Source organism: Mugil cephalus, chromosome 15, assembly GCF_022458985.1.
Source record: "Mugil cephalus isolate CIBA_MC_2020 chromosome 15, CIBA_Mcephalus_1.1, whole genome shotgun sequence".
In the NCBI taxonomy this organism is placed as follows: domain Eukaryota; kingdom Metazoa; phylum Chordata; class Actinopteri; order Mugiliformes; family Mugilidae; genus Mugil; species Mugil cephalus.
In genome coordinates, this window is record NC_061784.1 from 438,594 (window position 1) to 458,131 (window position 19,538).

General features: G+C 37.5%; 1 protein-coding gene and 1 long non-coding RNA gene across 4 annotated transcripts in view; one reads left to right on the forward strand and one right to left on the reverse strand.

The window, feature by feature from the left end:
- Positions 1–2,019: 2,019 nt before the first annotated feature.
- lrrc40 (leucine rich repeat containing 40) overlaps positions 2,020–19,538 on the reverse strand; it is a 62,396-nt gene continuing 44,877 nt past the window's right edge. The window contains exons 11-16 of one of the 3 annotated variants that reach the window (XR_007114296.1): positions 19,061–19,168; positions 18,831–18,941; positions 14,550–14,627; positions 3,947–4,132; positions 3,599–3,738; positions 2,020–2,441 (exon numbers count right to left, since the gene is read on the reverse strand). Coding sequence is in view for 2 of the 3 variants with exons in the window: in XM_047606684.1 (XP_047462640.1) it covers positions 2,336–2,441; positions 3,947–4,132; positions 14,550–14,627; positions 18,831–18,941; positions 19,061–19,168 (589 nt within the window). In the remaining variant the exon portion in view is untranslated. Of the gene's footprint in view, positions 2,442–2,768; positions 3,739–3,946; positions 4,133–14,549; positions 14,628–18,830; positions 18,942–19,060; positions 19,169–19,538 lie in introns of those variants that run through there. The other 2 variants (XM_047606684.1, XM_047606685.1) reach the window with 2 other exon arrangements.
- Positions 9,958–13,517, forward strand: LOC125020975. The gene is made up of 3 exons (XR_007114297.1): positions 9,958–10,220; positions 12,706–12,779; positions 13,240–13,517. It is a non-coding gene; the product is annotated as an uncharacterized LOC125020975 (long non-coding RNA).

Genomic DNA, 19,538 nt, shown 5'->3' on the forward strand with positions numbered 1-19,538 from the left:
TAGAGTAAAACAAACAAAATGGTACTAATGTAGATAAATAATAATTAAACAAAGAGAAAAGAATAAATTCCAATAGGATCACTGCAGTGCACTAAACATAATTCAAGGTCGTTTCCAAAAAGTCCATATTAGGTCTCCACAAAAGGTGAGCAAAAGGTGACTGCCTAAAGTTACTCACATGGCCATTTAGGTTGAACATTTACAGGTAATGTTTTCCATCTTACAGATTTGACACCATTCTCAATCTTGCTTGTAATCACAACAGAAATACAGATAGTTCATCAGAAAAGATGATATTGAGGAAACATTCTCCTTTGCAAAAGTCATATCTCGCCCACAGTAACTGCAAAATCTGGGGAAATCCTCAAATTTCAGATATTTAATGGTTGTTCATAAATGCCAGTGGAAGGTGAGTTACAAGTTAAAATAGTCACTTCAGAAAAGCTGACAAATATTTTAACGTGTTTATCTTTTTAATGTTACAGACAGTTAACATCACAATTTTGTATTTTGCCAGATGATTATTGAGAAGCTAATAATTAGTAAAGGGTTTGAGAAATTATTTGATCAGGATGTTTAAACTGAAATAAAAATTAAACAACTTACATTTTAGAATTTTTCCATTACTACGAAGCAAAACTCAACATCTCCAAAACTTAGGAAGTTTTGACAAGACAAGGTTCATCACTTATAAGGATACCCTCTAAACATTTCCACTGTATGAGCGTGTTTTTTTCCAGAAGTGTTCTATTTGTGCATATTTTGTCAAGCTGCAGTGCGTTGAGCTCTCTCAACCACCACAATACCATCATACTTTAGTGGCAGCATTTACACACTTCAGTTATCTGATGAGATACTCAGATAATTTCTTTTAAACAATCTATATAAACAGAGTAATGTGAATATGATGTATGAACAAAAGTAAGCCATGCACCAGGCAAAGGTCAGGGCACATGATGTTTTCTTTTTCATATTTGTTTTGTTGTTATTTGTTTTTTTAATGCAAATGTACTGTATATTGAAGACATCAAATCTTTCAATGAATGCATATAAAATTATGTAGTGAACAAAATGAAATTTAATGAAATAGTAATATTTTTTTCCATTCTTCAAAGTAGCTAACTTTTGCTTTGATGACAGTTTTGCACTTCAGATTAATGTCAAGTCGATACCGGCTAGTCACTGAAAAGGTCACCAAAATTAGCACAGTTGAACATAATAGTTTGCAATGATGAAATCTGTGTTTTTGACCTAAATACATATTGTTGCATCTCACACAAAGGACGCTACAGATGATTTTCTAAAAGTTTATTGAAGCTTGAACATGAGCGTAAACCACACAACACAATAAACACCATCAACATCCGTCTCAAATGGTGCGTTCATTTACACCAAAAACAAAAAACAAACAAACAAACACACACATACAGCAACAATATCAACTAACAGAACACAAGAAAACTGAACATAACCTATAAATTGGCACCATCAATAGCATTTAACAACTCCAAAATGGAATGGTCTTAAAGGTTTAAAAATGTGATATTTGTCCAAAGTGTTTACCATATACGGCAGGTAAGGGTCAAATAACAGCTGGCCATTTTTATCCTAAAACTGGGAAATTTCATAGTTCTTAGTCCATATTCCATTTAAGTAAAATTACATTTGTCTGTTGCTATCCCAGTATAAAATAACCCATAAAAACCTTTTTTACCTTTTTTTTATCTTTAAAAATGTCACTGCATTATTGTTTAAACAGTAAAATGAACAATTCATTAAAAAATAGTGAACAAAAAAACTAATTCCCAAGATATTCTTGCTATTATATATACATACCGTATACTGTATATTCATAGATCAGGCATAACATTACGACCATCTGCCTGACATTGTGTAGGCCTCCCTTAAGCCTCCAAAACAATTCGGACTCATCAGAGAATGGACCTTCTAAGGGTGTCCTGGGATGTTTGGCAACAGAATGTTGTCAGTGGGGGTCCTATGGGTTGAGAGGAGGGGCCTCTGTGGATCAGGTTTGTTCCAGTGCATCCCAGCATCTAGAGAATTTGAAGGCCAGGTTTTTGGGCTTTTCACATTTTATTTATTTATTTTTTTTCAATGTTTCTAAACTGTTTACACAAATCTCAGTATCATTGCATTCACAAGATGGAGTGTCTGAGTATAATGCTGTGGCTGATCAGTATATATATATCTGTATACTTGATGAAGAAGTGAAAATTCCCTACAGTTAAATTGGAATGCAAATATTTTGAAATGTTTACACTAATAAAAAGAGGAATTACAATTCCAAACATTTTTTCTTGATTATGAGAGTAGGTCATGTAGGTATGCGGCTGCGGAGATATTCTAACAATGCATCTGTTCCTTTTGCTACAATCGCTGCTCTGGGTGTACGAAAAGGATTCCCCTCCAAACGAAGACACCTGAGGGACAACACAGACTATAAGTCAGAAACAAGTATTTGTATTTGTTAAATCCAACTTTCACTAGTTCTTGCTCAAACCTTAAAAACAGATACAGAGTCCTGAAAGTAAATGAAGACAACCCAAATATAACAGAAATATTATGCTTTGGTATTTTGTTTTTCATGAAAATTGAGCCAATATTATACATATGTGCAAAAATAAGTGCACCTGTAAGATTACAAGTTAAAGGTCAGGCAAGAGTCAGTCTGTTCAGATGTTTCCAAATACTTAAATGAAACTCGGGTGTCTTTCAGTGCCATGTTTTGTTTAAAAAAACAACAAAAAAAACAACACATGTTTGTGTAAGTGTATGATGACAAACAAGAGTTGTTGTTTCTCACCAGGGTGGAAAAGGTTAAAAAATATCTCAAGAGTCAGGCAGTTTGTGAAGAAAGGGAGGAGAATAAAGACAACTGCTGACAGTAGTGGTCAACCAACAACTCCATTCCAGAAGCAAGACACACAATAATCTGAGAGGTCACAAAGGAACTCATGGTAACATCTAAGCAACTTAAGGCCTCTCTCACATTGAAAATACTATGGTGTGCATGGCAGATATATAAGGACACAGACACTGCTCTCTAAAAAGAATATTTCTGCCAGCCTGCAGTTTGTTTAACATTATGTGGGTACGCCAAAAAATAAAATGAGAGGCTCATGTTTTGGAGACGAAGCAATACTCTACTCCAGCATCAGAACCTCAATTCGTCGATGAAATACCAGGGTGGTAATGTCTTTGGTGGGACATGTTTTGCTACATATGGGTCGGGATGACCCATACGCCATCCCTTTATGGACCACTGTATAAGAAAATATCAGGACATCTTGCCATGAGTCGAACCTCACACACAAGTTGTTCTATGACAGCATGGCTAAGCAGAAAATCAGTGTTTTGGAATGGCCAATTCAAAGTCCTGACCTTAATCCAACAGAAATATTGTGGAAGGACCTGAAACAGACATTTCATGTGAGGCAACACACCAAAATCTCTTAACTGAAGTAGAACTACTTACTTTCGCAACCCACAGGCATGTACAAATGACACGTATTTTCATTTATTTGATAAAGCATTTACAACATCTAAAAGACAGAATTTGTTTTGAGTTTGTACTCACCACACCCAGAAATGTCTCTGGATGACTTCATTAAGATAAGATATGCATTTATTCATCCCGCAGTGGGGAAATTCTCATTGTAAACAGGAGCAGAGACATTCAGCATTACAGACAGTGCATGCAGTGCACGTATGGGTGGACTAAAGAATAAAAATATAAGAATATAGAAGATATAAAAAAACAATATATTACAAACAAACAAGACAAAAGGAAACTCAATGATCCAGAGAACCAGTAAATGATGAGGAAAAAAGATTAACACAGATGTTAATGTGATGAAGACACAAGCTTGTGATGGCAAATGATACAAGACAGTGAGCAGACTTTTGTTTATTTGGTCAATAATACCTGAGACTGGTACACAGGCCCACTTCAGGAGAGATGTTCATCAGGTCATTGTTCGACAGATCCAGCGTTGACAGATTAACCAGTTTAATCAAAAGCCTAGGCTCCATGCTACAGACCTGGTTATTATCCAGCAACACAGTCTCCAGCGAAAGGATCTTATAGAGAACTTCGGGAAAGGATTTGAACCTGAAATCAGCAAAAAGACATTAATTGGATAAACTGATTCTCTAATTCACTGTAAGTGCTGTTGGTTCTGCTTCCTACAACCCTGCAAATTTATTCAAGGCCTCCATCAAGGACAATGTTCTGGCCTTAAATGTCCCTTTAAGAAGGGAAACAGTTTAACACTTCAACCAATTTTAACTCACATCCCACAAAAAATGTAACTCTCAGAGTTTCTCAGAAAGTCCTATGATCTTTCTTCTTTTAGGAAAGGAAATCTGGCTCAACAGCGCACCTCTCTTTTCTTCATCTGCAAAGACCCATTACATATTTCAGAAGTAAAGTAAATACATAACATAAAAATACATGCAACTATCACCACAATGACCTGACCAGGTTTAAGCCGAGCTCCAGCAGCCGCCAGCTTTCACCAGGTCAGGCCCATGCTTCAGCAGTAGCCAGCTCCCACCAGGCCAGGCACAGGCCAGGCTCCAGCAGAAGCCAGCCTCCACCAGGCCAGGCTCAGGCCGGGTTCCAACATCAGCCAACTACCACCAGACAAGGCTCAGGCCCCAACAGCAGCCAGCTTCCACCAGGCCAGGCTTAAGCTGAGCTCCAGCAGCAGCCACTACCACCAGGCCAGGCTCAGGCTCCAGCAGCAGCCAGCCCCCACCACGCAAGGTTCAGGCTGAGTTCCAGCAGCAGCCAACTACCACCAGGCCAGGCTCCAGCAGCCAATTTCCACCAGGCCAAGCTTAGGCCGGGCTCCAGCAGCAGTAGCCAGTCTTCCACCGCCCTGCTACTAGCTGGCCCAGGTAATCTGCTATAGTAAAAGGCTCACTATTAACTTGGAATCTATTACTGATTCTTTAGGCTGCTTCCTTATCTATTCATAATACAACAAAATGCCACCTAAGAAAAGTGAAGAAGACCTAATTTCTCTCTGAGTTGTTTGTGAGCTTTTGGACCAGTAGAGGTCCTACTGCAAAGGCCTTATTACGCAACAAGAGAACAGTTTCAAGCGTTTTGTACAAATGATAAATGACTCAAGCAGTAAGCGTTATGATGATTTGTCTAGAGAAATGCAGGAGGTCAAAAGGAGCAATCCTATCAAAAGCTAACTATCTAAAAGGTACCAACATTTATGTAAATGAAGACTTCACAGATGCTGTGCACCAAAAACACAGGGAATTGCTACCTGAGATGAGAGCTGCAAGAGCAAGGGGAGAATGGGCCTATCTGAAATATCACTGTGCAGCCCAGGAGAGAACAGCAAAATAGTTATAGTAAGTAGTAATAGTAATATGTCACCCAAGGTTTTGTAAACCCTGTATCCATCTGTTCTAGATAATTTATGTCTAAACAAGCCCAGTGTTTATATGATGAAAGAGGAATAAACTCAACTTATGCCATGGCTAATGTCCTAATTAATAATGAACTCCATTCACTGCAGCTCCAAAATGATGACAAGGTCTACAATGATTTATTTAATCCTAATTTATTTTTACCTTTAAATAATGTATTCATAAATGCTGATTCGTATGATACCGTTCATTTTCCATCTTCATGAATTATTAAATATTGATTTAAACAGCAATGTGCTAATTTGGGGTTAGGTGTGTGTTTGCTCAAAGCCACAGGGGCGTGTAAAGCCTTCAGTCTGACACTGCTTCTTACTACTCCACAGCTCCTCCCAAACTCGAGATGTTCCTATCACAAACATAAGCCTCACCCTCACACGCCCTCCACGTGGGCGTGGAGCAGCACTTCTTAAAATTTCTTTTTTGTATATGGAAGACCCTAAGGAATACACTTAGCAGGAAAAAACACTTGAAACAGGAAGGAGCAGTTCACATTGACCGACATCTCAGAGGAAGTCAACAATGAAGTCAGCATGGCATCTATTGCAAGGCTTTTACAAGAACACTGTAAAGCACCGTCTGTGGACTTCAAAACAGCAATATCGACTCTTGAGGCTAAGTTCGTATTTAGGAGACATGGCATATGCTGAAAACCAAGTTTGAACCAAGTTTCATCCTACTTACAGGATGAATGCTTGTAAGCATTAGAGATAACGGACAGCAACGCTAAGCTGCAAGCCGAAATCACAGACCTTGAGTCTCATGGCACAACACTATCAGAGTCATCGGCCTACCTGAAACTATTGAAGGGCACCATCCATCAGCTTTCTTTCCAAAGTTTCTCATTGAGGTCATCAGCCCGACATCCTCAACACACCACCAGAGTGTGACAGGACTCACTGGCCACTTTCCAACAGACCAAGGCAGGGACAAAGGCCAAGACCCGTTATCTTCCCATTACACTAATAGCAGAAGGCGAAGATTGTCCATGTGGCTCAGACTATGAAGGGGAATGAAAGAAATCTACTAATACTGAGGATGAATACACTCCAAAGGTAATGGAACAGTATTCCAGATTCTGAGAGGTGATGCCTGATCTCTACAACCATGGCCTGAAACAGGCTCTGTTGTTCCCTGCCAGGCTTACCATTGTATCAAAGGATGGAGGAAGGAAGAGATTGTCATCGGTGGATGAGGCTATTTCACAGACTATCTCACTATTTAGCCTATTGCTAGTGTGCTACCAAGTGTGCTACCTAGCCATGCTAACCGAAATGCCCTCTCTTTGACGGTCTCTGCACCCCGTTGTCAACCATATTAGTCCATTGCCAGACTGACTAGTTAGCATGATAGCTGTAATGACAGCATCACTGTCGACTGCTGACTTTTTTCTTTTTTTCTATTTTAAAACAATCCTAATGAATGACTCCTGAAAGACTATAAACTGAGAAGACTGCAGTCAGTACCAAACTAATTTTCTTTTTCTCCCTAAGTTTATGCCATCACTCCATTACTTCATAGTTTGTTCATATAAGAATTTAAAGGTCCCATATTATAGATTTTTTTCAACAATTTCATATAGGTGTCACAGGTCCAAATGTTAGCAACAGTAACTGAGCTCCGCTAGCTGCAGTGCTAATGTTTCAGGGACATGTTTACAGGCTATCACTCTACATAGGCCTACACAATAAAGCAGCAAAAGGAAAGAACTTACAGCTGCCACATTTGTAGTTGCGTCACAGACAGTTGGTACCGATCCATGCTTTATCTTCAGTAGTTTAGCGAAGCCTGCTTTGTATGGACCCATGTTTAGAAAGCAATCCGCCATGAAATGCTGGGTGGACGGAGGTTTGCAAGGAGAAAAAATGGTGCCTGCTCAGTAATGTAAACGGGTAGGTTCATCAAGGAGACAGCTGTCAAAAGCCCCACAAAGCTGTCTGGGATGATTGAAGCAATGGAGCAAAGGAGAATGGATCGATTCGAAGACCAGAATGGACAAACAGAGTAGTATGGACCCCTCCCCCCCCCCCCCCCTTATCCTCATTGTGCATCTCTCCACCACTTCCCCCAGAGAGTCCATCTTTACTCCAATCACAGAGCCAGCCTTCTTGACAAGCTTATCCAGCCTCTTCGCCTGCTTTGTTCCTAAACTTCCTCCCCAGCAGACTGTAACATAAAATACCACCACAGACTGATAGAATGATAGATGTTTAAAGATCTCAGCTTTCTTAGGAGAGAGAGACAACTCTGTCCCCTTTTGTAAAGTGCATCTGTGTTAAGTGACCAGTCCAACTTTTTATCCAGGTGAACACTTAGATATTTATAGGTTGTCACCACCTCGATATCCACTCCACAAGTGTTCACTTGCTGAAGCGCTGGACCTGGAGCTCTCTTCAGCCAAATAAAGTTTACAAGTGTATCTTCAAAAATAAATATGACTTATCTGTTATGAATTGTATACCTGATGCTTGATGTGTGGCTGAATTTAATTTAATTTCATCAAACATTTCGAAAGTTGGAAGGATAGAAGACGGATTCTCATGGCATACCTACATTGCAACTGGCTGCTTGCTTGCTCTAGAAAGAGATTCCTATTTCAAACGTCATTGGTGTAGACACTTGTCACTCAAACATGGCTGACCAATGGGGAAGCACCCGCCCACCACGGACGTTTTGTGTCAAAACGATTTGTGTCAAAGTGATTTCAATCAAAAAAATAATAATAATAATAATTTGGATTCAAACCCCTTTTTTTCTTTGATTGAAAATGTTTATTTTAATCAAAGTGAAGTTTTTTTTTTTTAATTGAAAATGTTTTCTTTGATTGATTGATTCTTTGAAATATTTTTTGATTGAACAATAAAGAAACAAATCTACCTTCATAGAGAACCAGGGGTTACTCCTGTTCTTGACTCTCAATTTCTTAAAAGGTGTGTCCTTATCACCAACAGAATTAAAAGTTTTCATAAAATAATTTAAAGCTATGTTAGGATCAGGATAGCAGTTATAGAAAAGATATCACTAAGAGACAAGTCATATAAAAAGTCATGATCCACAAAATGTTAAAGTTCTTTGAGCAATAAAATTAGGCTTTGATTTTGTGTGGTCACACATAGATTTAGTGGTCACTAAAATCTAGAGGGAGAACCCCAGTACCTTTAAAATTATGTGGCTTATTGGTTAAATAAGTTAGGTCCAATAAGGTGGACTTCTCAAGGTTAGCTGGATCAGGCCTTGTTGGAGCAGAAATCAGTCATGTGAGGTTTAGGTCAACACATAGATCTTTTAGGCCATGAGACGCATTGCCAAGCCAGTCAAGATTCAAATCACCTAGTAATATTACAGTGGATAAAAGTATTGAACACATCACAATTTTTCACAGTAAACATATTTCTAAAGGTGCTATTGACATGAAATTTTCACTAGGTGTTGGTACGAACCCAAGTAATCCATACACAGAAAGAAACCAAAACAAAGATGTTCAGCAATTAAGTTATGTGTAATAATGTAAAATGACACAGGGAAAAAGTGTTGAACATGCTTACTGATATTTAATACTTTGTACAAAAGCCTTTGTTGGCAATGAAGCTTCAAGATGCCTCCTGTATGGAGAAACTAGCCGCATGCATTGCTCAGGTGTGATTTTGGCCCATTCTTCCACACAAACAGTCTTTAAATCTTGAAGGTTCCGTAGGCCTCTCCTATGAACTCTGATTTTTAGTTCTTTCCATAGATTTTCAATTGGATTCAAGTCAGGTGATTGGTCGGGCCATTCTAACAGCTTTATTTTTTTTCTCTGAAGCCAGTTCAGAGTTTCCTTGGCTCTGTGTTTGGGATCATTGTCTTGCTGATATGTCCACCCTCGTTTCATCTTTATCATTCTGGTAGATGGCAGCAGATTTTTGTCTTGGTACATTTTTCCATTCATCCTCCCTTCAATTATATGAAGTTTGCCAATACCATATGCAGAAAAACAGTCCCACATCAAGATGCTCCCACCTGCAAACTTCACCGTTGGTATGGTGTTTTTGGGGTGATGTGCAGTGCAATTTGTCATCCAAAGAGTTCAATTTTGCTCTCATCTGACCAGACTATGTTCTCCCAGTATTTTACAGGCTTGTCCAAATGTTGTGCAGCAAACTTTAAACAAGCGTCAACATGCTTTTTCCTCAGAAATGGAGTCTTGCGTGGTGAGCGCATGCATACAGGCTATGGCGGTTGAGTGCATTGTGTAGGATAATTTTAAAGCCTGTGATGTGCTAAGAAGAAGATAAATGAAAAATACGCAAGCAGATGACAATGATGTCATGTTTGATTATTGCTGCTGCCATTATTAGTACATACTTTTATTACCATCATATACTCTATTTATTATATATTATATTATATTATATTATATTATATTATATTATATACTACTGTTATATTATATTATATTATATTATATTATATTATATTATATTATATTATATTATATACTACTTGTGATGCCTCTAAGGCATTTATGTCAATAATCTTTATTGTTTGCTTTAAAAGTATAAATTTATATATGTTTCAGTTATAAATATAGTAAAAACGTTAAAATAGTTTGAGAAGCTTTTATTTTGAAGGCAGACATGCTAGCAACATCACTTCCTTGTTTACGTTCTCTTCCTGGTTGCTCTGAGAGGGAAAACTGACATGCTGTTCAGGCTCTGAGGCCTATCCATATTCCTAAATCTTCCACTTGGAAACATTGTTCAGGCAACGCCGTAAGTGCATATATTTCATGATAAAAATGTTAAGAAGCATAAATAGTGGTAATTGTTAAAAACTTACATTTCATTTGTAATTTAGAAACATCATTTTGTACATGTTAAAGGAGCATTCTTCTTACGATAATTTATGTTGCTCGAGGTACATACAGCGATGTAAATTAATATTTTGAGTTGTTTCATGAGGCAATATTCACGTATATATAGATAATTTTCTATTTTTTGTATTTCTTTTAAATACAGTTTTCACCACTTGTCAAATGAAGCGAGAGAGTAAAAAGTCAACTCTACCCAGACTCCTGTGTTCATTGGCAAAGGTTTAGCTTGGTGTTTAACCAGAGTTGCTACACTCTGCAACAGAACACTATACTATTGTTATATTACATACTATACTACTACTATATACTGTTTATTTACAATAACACTACCATCATATCATCAGGACTACTGCCCTCATCCTGCCACTGCACCTTATCCACCTATGTATCTTGTGTTTTATCTTGTGTCCTTGTCCTATTCTGTGTTTTTTTATACCTCAGTTTTTCATTCTATTGTATTTTATTGTACCCAAATACCGGACTGCTGTGACAACCTAATTTCTCTTCGGGGATGAATGAATGAATGAATGAATAAATGAATGAATGAATCAATCAATCAATCAATCAATCTTATACTGTTATACTGATTACAATGTCTGATCTAATGTCATTAGTTTGATTATATTTGAATAATTACAATGATATGTCTGATTATAATGTCATTCGTTTGATTTTAATCAGCAGCATATGCCTTCACCAGGCATATGCTACTGGAACAGAGAGGGAGAGCACTGGAATCAAAAGTATATCTACTACACTTCACAAAGGGCACGAGTGTTAGAAAATAAGGGCGTAAAATGGGCAAAAATGACTTTACAAAATTGGGAACCTATGGGAATTCTGAAGCTATTGGTGTAATGTGAGTTACAGCATGAACCTTCAAAAAATAAAAGGTAGTTGGAAAAGTCCCAGTGGTGCAAAAGAATGAGCACTAGGCTCTCAAAGCCACAAAGCCTGGGCAGGTGGCACAAAAGATGAGATCACCAAATGAGATCACCAGGCTTGCAAGGTCACAAGCCCCAGCAACTGTGCCGATGACAAATACTAATGGTGTAATTGGTTAATATGACAGGGTGGTATAAGGGTGTGCCAAAAATGTGGGGGATGGACGGAAGGTGTGACCTGTGAAGTGCCAAAAGTATAAAAGACAAGAACAAAGGCCCTTACACTTCATAGTAAGATTGTGGTGTACTTTGTGTACACTGTAATGTTGCTCTCCTTTGTTGTTGGCAATAAAAATCACTCTGAAGCTCTAAATGCTAACTCCTGATGATTTCTTCGAGACTCCAAAGAGAAGACTCCACCAGGCTGATTGAACAACCGCCAGGGGCTTTCTTTGACAAAGGTCTCCTATTTGGTACAACAATTGCTTATTGTTTTCTTTGAAACAATTGTATCTGGTAATTCCAGGTCTTTGTGAAGCTCTCCACAAGTGGTCCTTGGCTCTTGGACAACTCTTCTGATAATTCTTTTGAACCGCTAACCTTTGGTTTGGTTTGCCCATCACGAGATCTTACACAGCAAATTTCGAAGAGTTTAATTCTTGGTGTTAAACTAGACATACACTAGTAGAGTTAATTATACTCTGGGTAGAGTTAATCCATTATAATTAACTCTCAGTCGATAATTAGTTGTTGTCAAAAAAGAGTGCAAAAAGGAAATGTCACTAAATCAAACCTCTAGTTGTAAATTTTTAATATTAACTTCTTACTCTAAACTCTGATCCTGTATTTAACACCTCAGGTGTTAACGGGTTTGGTTTCTGATCAGATAGTGACTTTCTGGAGTCTCTGCTGTTTGCCTCATGGTGATCACAAGACTAGGGATTTCCAGAATGTTCAAGCGTTCCTTCAATCAAAATAAAATGCCAACAAAATGGAATAAAATACAATGATACACAAATCTAGGATCTTTTAATGTTCAGTTACATAAAATTAATTTCTGCCACAAATCCCTGTTGGAAATGGTAGCAGTCTATGGTTCGGCAATTTTACCTTACTGCGCAGCCCTCATTAAAGATTAAACGAAAATGAGAGATGGCACACTCCATTGCTATTTCCATCTCTGAAAAACAACGTGTTTTTATTCAGAATATAAGTGAGCATAATACATTCACCTGTTTTTTTAAGAAGTGAGACGTCTTACTTTTTTATCGTGTCGGTTGAAAGATGGACATGCGCAGTAGCGAATACAAAGAAGAATAACAATAGTACGGCTCTCTGGAGGGAACGTTACAGGTGCGTAATAAAGCTACCTCGTCTGAGACGTTTGAAATCGTATTTCATTGCGGGTTAAGGTGTATCGAATATCTCGTGTTTTTTAGTCACATACGTTGTAAATATTATCCATGTTTAAATGTGTATTTATTGTGCACACTGTTGCAGCCGAGCACGAGCTAACGCTACCTGAGCTAACAGCATGGACGAACTTGATGACGCTACGGTGTCAACTTTAAGAGGTAATGTAGTCAAATATACATTTTTAACATAGTTATTGTTTAATTTTTTCGCCATAACTGAATTCTGATTTTAATGAAATTGTTTTTATTGTTAATTGGATAAATTGAGCTTGATAATAGTTACTTGTTTCAATTAAATCCAGTTACTGGGGTGGATCTACTCAATTCTATACTAAAACATTAACCTTCTGAATAGCTACAACTTAAAATGTAAATTATTTAGAATTTATGGTTTTATGAGTTTCTTCAAAATTGTAGATTGCCATATACACTCTGTGTATTTGAATTAAAATCGCTTCAGAATTAAGAGAATTACAACTGATTACAATGTTTAATTCACTACTCTGGTATGGTGATGCATAGTCCACTGAGGTATATCCTTTCTTTATCTAGCTGTTTCATACAGTTTGTTCCATGGCACTAATTCATCTTGCAATGTGTGTCTTACATTATGTCACAGCTGCAAACATAAGTGAAGAAATGATCAGCACTCTGTCTCAAGAAGACCTGCGGCACCCTTTCCCAGGCCCAGAGAACTTCTTGCGATGAAAAGCGAAGAGAGCTCACTGTGAGCCAAAACATGACTGGTGTTCCAGCCATACACTTAATGCTGTGAAGTCTCAGTGTAACTGACTAAATGCACTGGATTGTAAGAACTGTTTACTCCTGCATTTCAGAGCTAAAAAGGCATATTCTTTTTTATGCAGAGAAAATAAAATATTTGTTTGTTAAATGCAAGACTTGTTTTCATTCAAGTAGGTGGTGTCTTAAATCTAGAACAGTTTCACTATTGTAGTGCTTACAGTAAGTTAAATGCACTTGAATTGAGATTAATTATGATGATTATTATTGCACTTCAAATAAATGTTGTTAACAATATTCTCTGTGTATGATTTTAAATGTGTTGATTAAGATAAAAGCTAATCATAACTCTTGAATCGCCTTGTTAAGTTGGTCTGGATTTAGGTTTTTTCACTCAATTTGAGTAAGAAACAAAAAGTGAAATAAGAATTGAAAAGCTAGTTTTGAGATTATTTGACTTGCATACAGTACTTGGAATGAGTGTTTCACCACTTATTTCAAGATATTTCTCACTTGCCTAATATGTATTTATTTTTTACGAAATCTTACCAAGTGTGATTATCTTACTGCACTGGCAAATCATTTCACTTAGTCCATATCTGCTCAAACCAAGTATTTATTTCTTATATTAAGACTATTAATTTTTGCAGTGTAGAGCCTGGAAGAATCACATATCCCATTTTTGCGTCATCCAGGAGGTTCTCATTGAGGTATAGTTCCAATCTCAAACTGGACAGCTCAAGCTCTGCTGTGGTACGAGGAGGCATAATTGCCAGTATACAGAATCCGGAGGGCAGCACAACTTCTTGTTCTTACTCAGGTCAATGCATCTCCATCCAGATCTATTTAGAACCTTTATCATTTCTTCTTCCTATGTACATGGTGTATATTTACCTTAATTCCTTGTACATATGCAATCTTTTCTAGATTTTAGTTTTTTCATTATTTGTAATTTTTGTTAACTTGGCTACTGCGACCAAGTAGTTTTCCTTGTCGATCAAGTGTAAGTCCAAGCCTGCATTTCCTGAACTAATTGTGCCAAAGTGTGCTCGTTCTCTCTCAACATCCAGCCTCTTTGTTTTAAATAAAATGAAACTGCAATAGCTAACGTGTGGGAATAACGTGTGCCCTGCTACAGAAACAAATGAAAATGTGAGAACGAGAAACTGCCTTGAAATGGTACTTTACCTGTTGAAACTGAGGATTATAGTGGACAGTTTAGTGAGGTTCATCATTTCAGATGGTAAATCGCCCAGCTGGTTATTCCTGAAAGAAAATAGGCGGGACATGAACACACCATTAACACTCCTCAGAGTTTAAACGGGATCTGCAACTAAGTCATTGCAAATGTTAAATCCTTGAAGGTGGACTGTAAAATTGAATGCCAAATTTAACTGGTACATTTGTGTAACTTTTCACTGTGCTACCTCACTGTGTTTGTCTTCGTGCGAACATGGAAATCCAAAAACCATATAAGGTTTGATTATTCTCGTGCTTTTTTTTCGTTTCATCTTCTTTGCATTCTGTTTTTTGTAAATCTGACACATTAAAGAATGTGCAGAGGATAGTAAATAACATAAACAAACATACATACATTTACAATATGATTCAAACGTTTTAGCATAGGCACCAGCCACACCACTGAATTACAATTAAGTACGAGTTAGACTGAACGAACAACAGATGCTGCTTCAAGTGTCAGCTAGCAGCGCACATGTTTACTCAAACTGATAACATACAATATGATATTTCCTCACAAAATTAAGTGTACCACGATAATCTTGCTGTATTACTTGCAGACAAATAGTTTCCATGGCAGAAGTGTAACAAAACTCAACAGCAACAAACTCAAGACTTCCTTCCCTGTGTGCACTTGACTGCAGTGTAAATCTGCCGAGTCTGGCTGCAGTAATTATTTCTGGCCAGTAGTTGGCAGCACATATGAATTAACCCCATGAAAAGCACGAACTGTGCGAGGGTGATTTGTTTGTAAAGCTGACTGTTTGTGAAGTGATATCTTTTGTGATAATAAATCCAGCCATTGTGTGGTGTTAACCTCTTTCTTGTTTTGCCAGTTGAGTAGTTGGCGATAATTAGGTCTACAAGTAGGGGTAATATGATTAGTTTTGAGTGTGTCCAGATTTCCAAGTGTGCATACAGATGGAGAAAGTGGTTTCTTGCCGCCAGTAAACTGAGATAATGTGGTGGTTACTTCTTTTCAGAAATGGTGTTTTGGTGGGCAAGTCCAGAATGAATGGAGGTAATCATTTGCTGTACAGTGTACAGTGAGTGCATATGTCTGTGGTAGCTAATCCCATTAAGTACATTTTGAGCTGTGTAATGTGTGTTGTGTGGTTGATCTATATTGTAATAATCTTATGTTGGTGTCCCTGGACATATTACAGATGTTATTGCAAATGTTATTCCAGAATTCAAGTAAAGTCAATAAAACAGACTACCAACCGAAGATGGCAGCCAACCTAACGCTTTGTGAGGTCTGAATTTTTAATGTTGTAAGTCATCATATGTAATTTTATAAAAATTGGAGCTGAATATGGGATGTTTTCAAGTTCTTCATATACCCTATCTGAGATTTGTGGAGCTTGCTTTTTGGACACTTTAGCACTAATTGCTCCGGGCCTGTTTGAGGCCTGGTCTTGCCTATGGACTGTTTGAAGCTTGACGTTTGTCTGGAATCGACTTGGTGGTACATGGCCCAGCCCGGGACTGTTGGATTCACTCCACAAACTGAAGAAAACCAGAGCCCCAGCCCCCATTATGTGCACCTTCTACAGAGGCACCATCGAGAGCATCCTGACTAGATGCATCACTTTTTAGTACGGAGCCTATACCACATCCTGCCACCCTCTCTCCCATCCCTCCAGGACATTTATAACACCAAGCTTACACGCAAAGCCCCCTGCATTGCAGGTGATGGCACCCACCTATCACACAGCTTCCTCAGTTTGCCATGAGAGAGGAGTCTGCGGGCCTGGACCAACAGCACACTAACTACGGACCCCACTTTATGTATATTGTCATACGCTATATCATGTTCTCTTTAGTCTACTTTGTACATATAGGATATATTTTTTATATTTGATATTCTCAATGTTTGCACATTTTGTTTACATTTTTTGTTGAGCTGCTGCATTGTAGGCCTTTCAGGAAGGTATTTTCAATCCTATATTGTGTTGCACATGTCAGAATTGACAATAAAATTGACTTGATTTGAATTATGTTCTCCCTCTACTGAAAAGTGGTCCATAGTTAACAACTATGGGAAGATATCTAAATTGTGTGTTCTTGCCAAAGTTTTAGAAAAGTTAGGTGAACAACTTAAACAACTTTCAAATGGCAAGCAACTTTCATCTCACCCTCTTATGTTGTCCACTGTTCATGGGGTTGAAACAGAATTAGTCACATCTTTTAAATATCTTGGCATTCTGATTGATGACAATCTGTCCTTTAAATTGCACATCAATAAACTTGTTTCTAAGCTGAAACTGAAATTGGGCTTCTTTTTTAGGAATCGCGTTTTTCATGGCAAGTCAGAAAACATTTGATCACTACAAATTTTTACACTTGTTGGACTATGGAGACCAACTTTTCGTGAATGCTCCGGATCTGTATTTAAGGAAACTGGATCCTGTTTACCACTGTGCTTTGTCTTTTATAACTGGGTGCAGCTATCATGTACATCACTACTCCTTATATGCACTCACACATTGTCCATCTTTGTATGCTCGTCATCTCACTGGCTGACTTTAATTTATAAAATCTATTCTTGGACTTTTGCCTACATATTTGTGTCTTCAAAATCTCAGGCAACATAGCCTGCATTTTCAGGACATCATACAGATACAGGTCCCGAGATTCAGAACTGATCTGGGCAAAAAAGCTTTTAAAATTTCTGCCCCGTCCACCTGCAATGATGTGCAGAAGGATTTGAAACTGACACATCTTATATCTCTGGGGGAATTCAAGATCATTATAAAAGATAGGGAAATACGTTTTTTTTTTTGTGTCTGCACTGTGTAATCATATAATCCCACTCTTTTTTTCTGTAGTTTGTGTCCATATTTTATTTGTGTTTTTCTGAAACTGTTCTGATTTCTGTGCTGCTGTCTTGGTCGGGCCACCCTTCAAAAAGAGGTTTTAATCTCAATGAGTTTTTTACCTGGTTAAATGAAGGATATAATAATAAGAATTTGTGTTGATGTTGAGGTCATTTTCTCATTTACTTATTGTCATATACAGTTTTGAGTGTCGTTTGTTTGTTTTTGGAATTTTATTGATATTGTCCAATAGTGGTGGTTGGTCTAAATGTTGATAATGTTTTTTAATTCAATGTATTGTAAAATAATTTGTTTTTCAATGCTATATATGCCAGTGAGTTGTTGAAATGATAGCAGGATGTTACAACCAAATATGTGTTGTAAGTTTGTGATTCCTTTGTCTTTCCATTTAGTGCCTAGGAATGATATTTTGCTCTGAAGTCTGGGTTCCATATTGGTGTTTGATTGGTGGGTGAGATTGTGGTGTGTTTTGTTTTATTGACTTTCCATATGAGACTATGACTTTGGCTGTCATAGTTGTGGCAATAGCAATGTTTTTAAAGCAGTTGTGATGTTTGATTGTGTCCCTAATGAATGTAGATCTGTGATGGCTTTGCCTTGACATCCATTTAACTGATTTTCTAAAAAGTAATAATGGAACTTTTTTGTGCTTCTAGGCCTCTTTGATGCCTGGATTGCTGTAGTGTGGTAAGTTGCATTATGGGTTTTGTGTTTTTCTAATAGAATGATGTTGTTGATCTGTCCAGTGAGTTAAACCACAGTTTACCCTGTTTTTTGCTGTAGGTTGGGTTGGGATCATTGTGAATAGATAGTTGATTCTTGGTAAAATCATTATTTTTATTACAGTTTTGAAGTATACAACTGAAAGTGCTAATGTCATCCATTGGGTTCAAGTCATGTTGTTGTCAGCTTGTGCTACTATGCAGTGTTAAGTTTGGTGAAGTTAGATTGTTAGTAATCACCAATGCTCTTTATTTGTATGACTAACCAAAGCCATTTTTTTCCCCAAAGGGTTTCTGAGATATGTCCAGTTTACCTTGTTGAATGCCTTTTCTGCACCTAGTGAGAGAATAATAGTTTTAAATATGTTTCAAATTTTGACTCATAAGTCCAGAGCACCTGCTGCCATTTTTCTGCACCCTAGTTCCTATGTTTTCGTGCATTATTGAGTTGCTTGGCCTTGTTTCCATGTCAGAGGTATGCATTTTTGGTTGCAACTCTTCCATGGAGACCACTTCTGGCGAGACAGTAGATGGGTGTAACTCGATCCCACTGGTTTCTACCAGTTCTGAGCTGATGGCACTGCTGGACACTTTTTGACTTTTAAAATAAAATTTAATTAACAATAATATAAGAGGTAGATTGATGGAGGAGCCGAATGCTCTTGTACCTGAGATCAATGTGTGTCAACTGCAGTAACTTGCAGATGTCAGGGGAGCAGGACTGCAGTTTGTTGAAACTTAGATTGATATCCGTTATCGAGCGGTGGAACTCCACAAGCCTGTAGACAGAAAACAGTGTAAGTCTAGCAATTATCTTTTGTTTTGATACAATGCTTAAGCTCTGTCACACAGTAATAACATTACGTGTGAGTTACTTTCATTTGAATGATTGATTTACCTTGGAGGTACACATGTCAGTTGGTTCTTGCTGAAGTTAACAGTGACAATATCATGGCCTACTGCAGCATCATACACCTCATCTTGAATACTAACAGCCTGCTTCTCACTAAACACAAACACACAAATTTGCAGAAGTGAGTTCAAATGTGTAAACTTGAGTGACTCTAGAGTTACATAGAATTATTAAGCAGTAAGCAACATTTTGTTAAAATTGTAAAATTCTGTGACGTGAACCTCAATTTTATGCAGTAAAGAGTTCATATGTATTCATTTGAAACAATTGTTAAAAAGTGTGTGTATATATATATATACACTTTTTAATTGATATAATTGTTACTGTAGGTTTGTTTCCAACATGGCAACTATGAGATCACCAAACATAAAACTGTATGAAACAGTAAAAACCCTCAGCTGAGCAGGAGTTGCATGCATGGAATGGCTAAATGCATACCAGACCCACATTTGTCAACTCATTA